At 44.9% G+C, this 12732-nt stretch overlaps 1 protein-coding gene across 2 annotated transcripts in view; it reads left to right on the top strand.

Moving 5' to 3' along the window:
• ELMO1 (engulfment and cell motility 1) overlaps window positions 1-12732 on the top strand; it is a 519605-nt gene that overhangs the window by 93811 nt on the left and 413062 nt on the right. For both annotated transcript variants that reach the window (XM_021699424.1, XM_044920201.1), the window contains exon 2: window positions 2890-3037. In XM_021699424.1, coding sequence (XP_021555099.1) covers window positions 2960-3037 — 78 coding nt within the window. In that variant the 5' untranslated portion in view covers window positions 2890-2959. The remainder of the gene's footprint in view (window positions 1-2889; window positions 3038-12732) is intronic.

The following is a 12732-nucleotide window of genomic DNA, read 5'->3' as shown; positions in this document are numbered from 1 at the left end:
TTTAAGTTTTGGGGGTCATAACCAAAACAGCAATTGTCACTGTTATAGTTAAGTGAATAATTATCTCTTGAGGAAATATCCTAGAAAAATAAAATAACTTAGAGAATACGAAATCGTAAGGCTTTTGGTACAGTTTGCCAAAAGTACCTCTGGAAAGTTGTACCAATTTATACTCTGAGCAGGGACATGAACTTTCTTCTTTAGGAGTCATAAACCAAGAGCGTCTAGGGAGTCAAGAGAATGGTGAATGACCCTCCCAAGTTATGACCCAACTGCTATTGGAACTACTTTTGCCCTTATTTGGTTTCAGCCACTTGCCTGTTTTAGGAATATGCCAGGCCTGCTTCTGCCTCAGGGCCTTTGCACTGGCCGTTTCCTTGGCCTTCAACATAATTTCTCCAGATGTCCTCCTGGCTCACATCCTCACATCTCACGAGCCTCTGCTCAAATGCTGCCTTCTCAGTGGAGCTTTCCCAGATTTACCTATTTACCATTGTACTTCGGCCCCTCTCACGCAGATACGTTCACACCCTTCAGATGCTCCTTCCCTGCTGCATTTTGCTCTGTATCCCTTGAGCTGTCTAACATCTAGATTTGCTGCTGTATCCCCAGCACTGAGAACAGGCCTGGCACAGAATAGTGGGGCTCAATAATTGTTTGTTGAATGAGTGAACCACTGCTTTGTAGATTTGCTTTTGCCGGTTAGCACTGATTAGCCTCCCAGCAGGCTTCCCTCATCATCCTTGGCCAAAGGAGCAGCAGTTTTGTTTGGGTTCATTTCTGGTACTTGTCAGCTCGGTGGAGTTAGTTATTTCTCTAACTGCCAGTGCTGTCCGGGTGGCCATTAGTAAGTCTGCTATCTTCATCATCTCAGTGATGTCCAGCTATCACTGAGATGGGGATAGTAACTGACAAGGCCTACTCTGGTCTGATAAAGAGCCAAAGGCATGTGTTTGATCAAAATCTGCATACACAGATCAATTTCTGAAAAGAAAGGACCAAGAACCCAATAGAAAAGGGACAAAAGATTTGGACGGTTCACAGGAAAGTGGACATGGGACTTTGCCTCCTTACGTTCAACCTCATTCACAATAAGAGAAATACATATTAAGTACACATTAAAAGTACACGTGACTGCCTTTTGGGATGCCTGGGTGGCTCAGTTGGTTAAGCGACTGCCTTCGGCTCAGGTCATGATCCTGGAGCCCCAGGATTGAGTCCCGCATCGGGCTCCCTGCTCAGCGGGGAGTCTGCTTCTCCCTCTGACCCTTTCCCCTCTCATGTTCTCTCTCACTCTCTCAAATAAATAAACAAAATCTTAAAAAAAAAAAGTACATGTGATATATTTCTTCAGGGCATCCAGTGTGCAAATGTTCAGTCTGTTGGTGAGGCTGTGTGGAGATAGGCAGCCTCATCCATTACTGGAGGGAGTGTAGATTGGTGCAATGCCTATGGAGCGATGTCTGGAAATGGCTATCAAAATTTAAAATTGCATATGATCGGGACACCTGTGTGGCTGAGTCAGTTAAGCAGCGGACTCTTGGTTTTGGCTCAGGTCATGATCTCATGGGTTGTGAGATCAAGCCCAGAGTTGGGCTCTGCCCTCAATGCGGAGTCTGCTTAAGAGTCTCTGTCTCCCTCTGCCCCTCCCCTCAAATCCATAAATAGGTCTTTAAAAACACAGAATAAAATAAAACTGCCTGTGTCCTTTGACCCACCGATTTCACTTCTGTGCATCTATGGTAAGGATATACCTGCCCATGTGCAAAATGATGCGAGCATAAGGCTCTTCACCACAGCCTCATTGACAATAGCCGAAAGTAGGAAATCACCTGAGGGCCCAGGTGACAGAGAACAAGCTCATCAGATGGGATGTTCCCATATAGAGAACAACTATGCAGCTGTAAAAGGAGCCAGGATGCTTTATTTGCATTAATATATAAATACACAAAATGGAAAAAAAAAAGGGTATGGCATGCCACCTCCGTTTTTCTAAAGAAAGGGGGAAATGTAATATATTTTTGCGTTTGCCTTATATACATGAAGCCATTCTGGAGGGGCACACAAGAATGGGATAGATGGAGAAATAGGGGTAAAAGTGGACAACGGGTGGATGTGTAACTTTAGGAGGAGGGAGATTCTACGCTATATTTTCACACACACCTTTAAGTTTTGAATCACATGAAATGTCTCACCCGTTCAAAAATACTAAGTTAAAAAAGTCATCCTAGAGACACGCACGGGCTCATCTGGGAGAGGCGGCGGAGGATGATCTTCCTTTGTGAAAGCAACACAATTAATTCAAGGTCCGTTCTGAATGCCGCACCATCCGCATCAGTCAATGGGCTCCCCCGCCCCGAAGGCACCGTGTGTGAACTGTGGCCTTGGGGAGGGAGCGTGCGTGTGCATGTGTGCGAACCTCGGGGCATTTCTCCTTCCTCACGATATCCTGGTTGCTATAGCGCGGAGCTCTATTTGTGACACACAGAAAACACTTTAAAGAAATGCTGCTTCCTGACCATGACTTCCTGGGCAATCTGTTCTTCCGGAGACTGTTGAGCGCGAGAAGTTTACATGTGTCTCAGGACAGAGTGAGCCCGGCTCATTCCGACCCTGGGCACCGTGTGGAGCCGAAGCCGGTGGTAAGGGACACACCATCCCTCGACGGGGCCGCGTCTGCTGGAGGCTTTGACTCCAGGGCGGCGGCACCTTCCCCTCATCTGTCTTCTCTCCTCGGGAGCGGCTGGTGGTGCAGTTGGTGCCCTGTGTTCTGCACCCAGAGCCGTTTCTCATACCTAAAACCACCAGTGAAAACAGGAAGTGATGAAGCAGAATTCGCCCTGCATCGGCACCGAGCAACTTTTCTTTCTTTTTGTCATTCCTCATTAGGTGTAGACACGTGCGGCCGTCTGCACCGTAGGATCCCGCTTCTACCAGCTTCGGACTGTCGGGGTTTACCATGCCTCCGCCCGCGGACATCGTCAAGGTGGCCATAGAATGGCCGGGCGCCTACCCCAAACTCATGGAAATCGATCAGGTCAGTAATGCCGGCAGCAGCGTGGGGGTTATCTTCAGTCTTCTTTCTGTTTTGGCATTTTCACAGACTTTGGATAGCTCTCCAACCCCCCACCCGGCTGTGTTGAAAAATCTGTGCAATAATAGTTGCAGTGTAGTTTGATTTCTGTACCACATACAGTGGCGATGGATGGGGTTTTTATACTCGTTCAACGTCGGCTTGGATTGCGTCAATACAGGGTTTGTGTCTGAGGCTGTGAGAGAGGCGGGAGGGCCTAGTGGACAGGGTTCTGGGCAGTGGACACAGTGGAGGCTGTCCCAGCCCTGCCTGGCAGGGGCTCATGAATATGTGCAGATTGTTTTATTATAGGCAATACAAAACTTAATTTTTTGACTCACTTTCCCCTTCGATCTTTGCAGAAGCCAACAAGTGCATTATATTAACAGCTTAATAATGAGATTATTATTTTGGTATAGAAGGACTCAGTCTTGCATCCCAGCCAATTATAATTTTGTTATTAGTGTAAAATGCACTGTGTGTCTTGTGTATTGTCTGGCATGTAATAAATCTCCATGGATATTTACTGAATGAAAATATATCCAGGGGGGCCTGGGTGGCTCAGTCAGTTAAGCGTCTGCCTTCGGCTCAGGTCATCATCCCGAAGGTCCTGGGATTGAGCCCCGCATCAGGCTCCCTGCTTGGTGAGCCTGCCTCTCCCTCTCCCTCTGCCTGCCGCTCCCACTGCTTGTGCTCTCTCTCTCTTTCAAATAAATTTTAAAAATCTTTAAAAAATTAAAAAAAAAATCCAGAAGATGTTTTAAATGGCCTTACCTTTAAAGGCATCCTTTAGCTTGAATCTTGACAGTGTTTTGGTGTAGCTTTGATTGGATTTGATTACAGGTTATCTCAGGAAGGTTACTTATGTCATTCCAGAGCAGATGATTTAAGGGAAAAAAAAAAAAAAGGTTGAGACTTAATGTACACTTTGGGTTTCATAAAGCAAATAACATAGGATTCTAGATGGCTTTCGACATTTTCAAAATTAGGGTACCATGGCAACTCCAGTTTTTATTTATGTTCTCAATACTATTTTATGATTATGATCTATACTTTTTTGCCCCCGGTCAGATTTTATTATCTGGTTGAAGAATACTGCAAGAGTTGTATGGCATTGTGTGGATCCAAAAGACTCAAAATAAATTATAAAGGTCAAATCAGAACTAGTTGAGCTTGAGGGTGAATGTGAGAAAGGGTAAAATTTTAGGATTGTGGTAAAAAAAGTTGTCATCAGTCCAGCTCATCATAGTCATTTTAACTGCTCTCTGAGGTTGTTTTTGTGAAGCTCTAGAAGCAACCCGTGCAGATGGAGAAGCCCACCCAGTGGTTTTATCTACATTTGTGTCAGGTAACAGATGTTTGTCCTTTTTCATGTGCTGTTCGAGAGAGGATATGAGTTGAATTTTAAAATATGTCTGGGACTACTTGGTGCAAACTCAATATAGTTAGGATTAGGTTTGGCTACAACCGAGAGAACCAACGGCTTCAAAAAGAAGTTGGCCTCTCATACCCACATGGGCAGTCCTGCCCTGGCGTGATGCTCCAGTGTCATGGACCCAGGCCCCTTCTGTCTTGTTGCTTTGCCTTCTCCATCTGTGTGGCTGAGGACAGTTGCTTGGGCTTCGCCTGGGAGCTCCCTGGAAATGCAGAGTCTCAGACCCCACCTGAGACCTCCTGACCCAGAATTTGCATGTTAGCTAGATCCCCAGGGGACTCCTGTATGTAGTTAAGTTTGAGAAGTGCTGAGTTGGATACCTGGTGCCCAAGTCTGAGTCTCATCAGAATCACCTGGGGCACTTGTTGAAATGTTCTTGGGGACCCTCTGCCAAGAGATGCTAAGTCAGTGGTTTAGTAAATGACTTCCTTTTCATTCTGCCATGGCCCCTGGTGTTTGGGAACCTCTGCTGTAAAACAGCAGCTCCTGATAGACATTCTTAAGGGTTTGCGTAGTCCTGTTCTTGCCTTTGGCGATGGCCTTTGCTGTGTGTGTGTCTTGTTACTTTTTAAAAATTATCTTTTATATTTTGGAACAATTTTAGATTTACAGAAAAATTGCAAGGATTTTATTGAGAGTTTCCATATACCCTTCAGTCAGTTTTCCCTAATGTTAACATCTTAATGTAACTGGTACATTTCCCCAAACTAAGAAATTAACAATGGCATGTGATCTAGGTAACTAAACTTCAAACTTTATTTGGATGTCAGCAGTTTTTCCACTAATATCCTTTTTCTGTTCCAGGATCTAATCCAGGATTGCCAGCCGCACTGTAATACAGTTGTCATGGTTCCTTGGTCTCCTCCAGCCTTTGATAGTTTCTCAGTCTTTCCTTGTTATTTCATGGCCTGATAGTTTTGAGGAGTAACTTTATTTCAGTACAATTTCAAAGAGAGAAATGGCAAAGAACTTCTGGCTACCTTTTATCCATCTTCTTTAATTATTAATGTTTTGCTTCATATGCTTTATTGTTTTCTCTATTTTCTCTCTTTTTAATATATATCTTTTTTTCTGAACCATCCAAGGGTGATTTAGAGGCATCACCCCCCTTTACCCCTAAGTACTCGTTGTGTCTTGCCTAAGAACAAAATCATTCTCTTACATAACCATTGTCTCTTTATAAAAGCCAGGAAATTGAACATTAGTTCAAAACTATCATCTAACTCTGAGTCCATAGCCCATAGTCAAGATTCATCAGTTGTCCCAATAAGGTCCTTTATAGGTGTTTTCCCCAGTCCGATACCGCTCTGGGATCATGTATCATTACATTTATTGTCCTGTCCCTCTGGTCTCTATTGATCTGGAATGTTTCCTTAGTCTTTCTTTATCTTTTGTGACCTTGATAATTTTATAGTGTACAGGACAGCTTTGTGGGATGTCCTTCAGTTTGGATTTCTCTGGTGCTTTCCCCCCAGATTTTGCATTTTGGGGTGAAATGCCAGAGAGATGACATTGTGACCTTCTCGGGGCCTTGTATCAGGAGGTACATGATGTTTCCTTGTGTCGCTCTTGGTGATGATTCTGGTTTTACAAATGCAGATATTGAGTTCATGGAAATTAAGTGATTTGCCAGTCCACGAGACCAGGACATAAACCCAGGCCTCCCTTACTCTCAAGACTGTACTTTTTTTTTTTTAAAGATTTTATTTATTTTGACACAGAGAGAGAGAGAGAGGGGGAACACAAGCAGGGGGAGTGGGAGAGGGAGAAGCAGGCTTCCTGCAGAGCAGGGAGCCCAATGTGGGGCTCGATCCCAGGACCCTGGGATCATGACCTGAGCCGAAGGCAGATGCTTAACGACTGAGCCACCCAGGCGCCCCTCAAGATTGTATTTTTAAACAGTTGGGCAAACTGTGGGCCTCCTGGCATTGCCTCACAGAAAGAGTTAGAATCCCAGCCCTTGATCACCCTGCAGCTGCTGAAGTTGGAGGGAGAGCCTGGCGGCTGTGTTGACGTCGGGTGGTGTCTCTTGATCACATCAGAAGTTGGCACAAGAATTAGAAATGTATTTGCACATGCAGTGAGGACTTAAGCAGTGATTGTCATTTGGGTTTCTTCTGATCTTCTCCCATGTTCATTGAGCGTCACATACCCTGCCCCTTTCCCATGGCATGTTACCCTTGTTCAGAAAACTCTGCTCCTTTTTACCCTGGGTGGCTACTATTTCACTAAAAGGTTATTTCTGGAAGTTGGGTTAGGCATCGCTGTCTTGTGTTCTCCTAAAACCTCGAGTATTCTTCCACTTGTCACCTTGTGTTGCCACTGAGTGTTAACTTAAACCAGTGGTCTGACTTGACCTGGAGTGTGCCCAAGAATCACCCAGGGAGCTTGTGAAAAATGCCCAGTTCCAGCCCAGCTGCAGAGATGTTGATGCTGTTGGCCAGGCGTGGGGGCTTTTAATCTGCTTTGTGATGAGCCCTAAGTGAGTTTGATGTGCGGGCTCCCACACCTCGTGATCCAGGGGCTCATGAGAAATAGTCAGGAGTCTGGAAAGGGCTTCATTTTTTAGTGCTGTTTCTCTAGTGCCCGGAGAACAGTCTGTCCTTAATAAATGGATATTTAATTAATGGGTAACTGGGAGAGGGAGCTTCCTGGTGAGTGGGGATCATTTCTGCTCAGCCTTGTGCTACCCATGCCCGTTTGGTTCAAGGGGATGTCTGCATGAGTAGACTGGTTTGTCTTCTTTCTAAATTGTGAGGAGACATTTCTGTGTTTCCACTCGGTAGGAAAAGCTCCTAAGGGCTTTTTACAAGTGGAGCTTGCGCTACCACTACCGTATGAGGCTGTCAAAGGAGGTGTAAGCTCTCTTGCTGGAGGCTTCTGCTTTGGCCTTTGCTCTCTGTTGCTGAGTTTTCACCCTCAGGAGCCACTTGAGGCTACAGTGGGTGGTTGTCGGGGGCACACTGAGCCTGAAAGGCTCCCACGCACTCTTCTGGTTTCTGCTTTCTGCAGAGCATAGTTCTCCATCAAGAGCGAGGAGCCCACACCACTCTGACGAGGGGCGTCTGTTGAGAGCTGGTGTGGCCAAACCGATGCCCTCCAGGCTCCAGGACACTGAGACCTGGGTGGGAGCCCTGGAGCCCCCGCTTCTGTGAGAGCCTCACTTACTGTCTTTGAGCCTCAGAATCTTCGTTTTGTAAAGCTGACGTCATGATTTTCCACTTTCATGATCGTTGTGAAGATTAAAGGAAATGTGTGAAAAGAATGTAGGACATTGCCTGGCTCAGGGTAATCACTCCGTAAAGACAGCCCTCATTGCTGCTGGTTTAAGCATGTTCTCCTTCGATTAGAAAATGAGACCTGGGGCCTCTGGGTGGCTCAGTTAAGCATCTGCCTTCGGCTCAGGTCATGATATCAGGGTCTTGGGATCGAGTCCTGCATTGGGCTCTCTGCTGTGCGGGGAGCCTGCTTCTCCCTCTCTCTCTACCCCCTCCCCCTGCTGGTGTGCTCTCTCACTCGCTCGCTCTCTCTCTCTCTCATAAATAAATAAAATCTTAAAAAAAAAAAAAGAAAATGAGACGTGCTCATTTTCCTTTTTACTTGGCCTTCGTCATGAACAGTTCCCTCGCTTTCTCCTTCTTTCTCTGCCTAATGTTTTTAATGTTTAGGAAGGAGAAACAACTAAAGAGTAAATGGGAGCCATCATCTAGCAGTAAGGGAGAATGCTAAGTGGACACACAGCCATTGTCCAGTTTGTGCTGTGGAATAGTCACTGGCTCCCTAGCACTTTTCGGTGATACCGTCTTCCGTTTCTTGGCCATTCACCGGCATTCTGGGCAGCAGCTGTTCTGTTCCTGCACCTGCTCTTCAGGCCTCCCGTTTCTCCTGCCTCTGCCCTGCATGCCTTTCTTTCCAAGGAGTACACCAAGGCCTGAAAGCCTCCACTCCGGCCTGTGTCTCACAGCCCCTCCGCTGATGTGTTTGCACGCCTCCACGGAGCCCATGACGCCTTTGTCTCCTGCCGTCCTCTTTCCCACCATGGCCGGCAGAGCAGGGAAGAGGTGGTCCTGCTTTTTCCAAGGGCATTCAGTCTGCCCCAACCCCTGTCTCTTTGGCTGTTCACCAATAAGCTTTTCTATTCTTAACTTGGAAGACCCTTCTCTCGACCTAGTAATTCTCTTGCTAGTGTGTGATTTATTTTTTGTCTTTCCGTTCCAAGTTGATTTAAATGTTCTCAGTATATGCCACTCCCTGTGTGGCATCAGTGTCTACTTAACCTTAGGATGAGTAACAACTTTCCTCTCCCCGGAGCTGCCCTCTGATGGCCGCAGTGCCTTCTGCTTTGCTAAATCAAGTGGTCTTCACTCGCCTTGGTTGACCTCGCTCTCTTGGTTACACTTGGCAAAGCTGCTCATTCTTATCTTCTTGAAACACCCCCTTCCCTTCATTAAATTGCAGTTCTGAGATTCCCCCCCTTGTCTGATTAGGTTTTGTGAGTTTCCTTCGTGATTCCATGTCTCTCCTTTTTTCTAAATCTGTCCTAGCCTCAATGCTTAGCCCTCTACACTGATACTGATCCTCTTGGTCTAGATTCCATGTTCTCTCTTGGCTTCAAGTATAACTTCTATCTAAGTAATACCAGCTCTGTCACCAGCCTGCCTGACTTGTGGGCCACCAATTCTTCTGTTTGATGGATCCATTATTCTCTAGATAAACCTTCACCTGCCAATAGAACACAAACAGGTGCTTGGGGAAACTGCCCAGACGTAAACCTGCAGAAAGGTGGTCTCATAGGTGTTACCAACTTTTGGAAGTTATTTCATGTAGAAGATGGATGGATTGGATGTGTTGCTTATAGCCCCAAGTGTATCTACTCCATCCTGTCCGTACAAGGAGATAGAGCCCACTTCTACTGAGGAAAAGCTAGTATGGGCCATCTGGGCAGGCAAGGGGTCTGGATCATCTCTATTATCTGGGCACTAGACAGACAACTTGGGTTCAGGTTCAGGCCCAGAAAAGATGATGGGGAGAGATGTATGGTTTTCAACCTTAGCTGGATCCTTCTCAAGGATCCTTCTCGGATGCTTCAGGGGTGAGGTGAGGAGTGTATGCAGTGTGCTTCTGGGCTCTCCAAGGTCACTCCTGCAACAGCAGCTTGTATTGACCTGTGTCATTTTTGGATGCTTTGGGGAAAGATTTTGTTTGAAGAGAGTATACCACAGTTGAAAAAAAAAATCATGGAGATGATTCTTGAGTGATCCTGAGACTTGAGTCAGATTGTTTAACTTGACTTCATGTCCCCTCCATGATTTCCCTTCATATTATCCAGGGTTCAAGGTATGTGCAGGTGCTGTGTGCAATTTTCAAGTGCCATCTTGCTTTAGAGAAGCTGCCCCTTCAGAAGTGTGTCCATGCACATTTATGCACTTGTTCATCTCTTGCAATTTCTTTCTAAGAGTGAAGCCTGCTTGGATTTCTCCTGCCCTTGTGTTCAGCTCTTCATTCCTTTAAATCCTGGCTTCGCTGAGCACTGCCCAGAGCCTCCTTCCTACTCAAACCTTTTTTTGTGTGTTATCATGCAGTTGTTTCTCCATCCTTCTGATTTCTTATACCATTTCCTTTGCCTATAGCTTTTATTCAGTTAATATATTCTGCACAGAATGTTACTTTTTTTTAATGTACCCATGTCTTTTGAAGTAGATTATATGCTCCTGGTGGTCAGCCTGTGTTTTTTGTACATTTGTATGCTGTGATCCCTCACACTGATTTCTGTTTCTGTGTGTGTCTGCTTTAGGTTTGAACTATGAGCAGTAAGGATGAGAGTAAAGCGTTGATATTCTCCATCCTCCAAACAGAAAAATTATAGTAGCACCCCCTACCCATATATGGTTGGGGATTTTATTTGCCTAAAAGAAACCTAGATGATGTGCTTTTAGGCAAGCATGTACAGAATGACTGCCTGCATTTTTCCTTCAACTGTCTTATTTCTGTAGTACATTTAAGATGTATAAATTTGATTTACCCAAGACCTTCCTAAAGCTCATTACTTGCATAAAGCATGTTTACACTGTTGTGCTTGATGTTGGGGTTTTGCTCATTCTGTACATAGTGAAAGCAGTAGCAGTAGTGATGAAAGCATGGACCATGAGCTCGGCACGGAGGATTTCACGCCCTTACTACAGCCCAACAAGGCAGACTGTAGACTCCCTAGTCTGTAATTTTTCACAAGTTCATTAATCTGCCTTAGATCACATAGCTAGGAAGCTCCTGATTTGAATCCAGCACTGAGTGATGCTGAAACCCAGGCAATTTCTTCTAAACCATAAATCTGTTTGGTAGCTCTTTTTTTTTAAAAATTTCATTTCAGCTTTATCGAGGTATATTGACATATAAAACTATAAGATATTTAGAGTGTACATCACAGTGACTTAATGTACAAATATACTGTGAAAGTCTGCTCCCCCGTCGAGTTAATTAACACATCCATCACTTTACATATTTATCGTGTGTGTGTGTCTGTGTGTGTGAGAATGTTCAAGTTCTACTCTCTTAGCAAATTTCAATTATACAATACAGTGTCATCAACTACAGTCACCATGTTATACATTAGGCCTTATTCTTCTTACAGGTGATAGTTTGTACCTTTTTACCAGCCTTTCCCTATTTCTTCCACACACACCCCACCCCCAACCCAGCCCCTGGTAACCACTTTTCTATTCTCTGTTTCTGTAAGTTTGATTTTTTAAAAAATTCCACATATAAGTGATACCGTGTGTAGTATTTGTCTTTGTCTGATTTCTTTTCCTTGCTCGGTAGTTCTTTTTCAGGTTCTCCATCTCTGATGCCCCCTCCCCAGTCGGCCCCCACCATTAACAGCAGTCTGATTCGAGCAGACACATACATCCTTGCCATTTTGCTTGCTCCATCCGCTAATTATGTGATTTCCAGGGACGCATTGTGTTCTGAAAGCAAAGACGGTATTTTTTTAAAAAATTAGGGAAAATGTGGCAAGTGACCTGGGTTACTACAGAAGGAGCCCACCTGAAGCGAGATGTCCTTTTGAGGCTGGACACTGCTTAGAGGTGGTTTGGTTGGTGCTTACAAGCATGAACTGGGGGTAGACACATATGGACTCAAAGTCTGGGCTGTCACTTAAGAGCTGTGTGACTGGGGACAAGCCTCCTGCTTTGTAAGGAAGAATTTGGCAATATTCATGCATCCTTCCTGGCATTGTGGGGATTCAGTGAGATAATCACTCAACACTCTGCTTAATAATGGTAACCATTAGGAGTCAATTATGAATTTTTCAGAGTGGTACATAGAAGAGAACAAGCTTTTTGTGTTTCAGGCAAGATTGGAACCAAGAATACAAATGTCCCCTTAAGTGCATTAAAGCCAGTTCTGTAGCTTGAAAACCCAGAATTCCCATGACATTTAAATATCGATAGCCTGGTGAACTAAAATGACAGCTGAGCTCTAAATAAGAAGTTTTGAATTCGGAGCTTTAAGATCACATAGCACACAGAACACCCAACAGGAATCTACTTAATGCCACTGAACTGTACATTTAAAAATGGAAATTTTATGTTATGTGTAGTTTATCACAATAAACAATTTTAAAATTCCATAGAATCCAGAAAATGAGACTGAATTTCTGGAATGGGAGATTCCAACCTTGTGTGGCGAAAATTAAAAGTCATGTGATTTTCCTGGACTGTTCTTTCCCAAGCAGTTGGATTATATCAGGATTTCTCAGCCTCAGCACTGCTGACATTTTGGACTGGATGATTCTTAGTTGTGAGGGCCGTCCTGTGCATTTTAGGATTTAAGCTGCATCCTGGCCTTTACCCAGTAGGTGCCAGTAGCATTCCCTCCCCTACTTGAAGCAGCCAAAAATGTCTCTAGACATTGCCAAATGTCCCTTGGGCAATAGACCAATTTCTGTGTCTCGAATGGACTAAATCGGTGGTTCCCAAGCTTGGTTCTGCGTTGGAATCGCATATGAAACATACTGAACATACGGAGAGGATTATTTGTAGGTACAGTTGGAGGCCCAGGGATTCCTGTTTTTATCCAGCTCCCCAGTGATGCTGGTGCTCTGGGACCCAGGTTGGGAAGTCCCCATTGTGAGGCCCTCTAGATTTCTGATGCTCTGTGCTGAGAACACCTTCTGGTTCCCACGGCAGCCTTCAGTGAGTGCCTCACACCTTCATCAGTAAAATGG

This window comes from Neomonachus schauinslandi, chromosome 12 (assembly GCF_002201575.2).
Source record: "Neomonachus schauinslandi chromosome 12, ASM220157v2, whole genome shotgun sequence".
Classification (NCBI taxonomy): Eukaryota; Metazoa; Chordata; class Mammalia; order Carnivora; family Phocidae; genus Neomonachus; species Neomonachus schauinslandi.
This window is presented reverse-complemented; position numbering and strand designations above follow the sequence as displayed.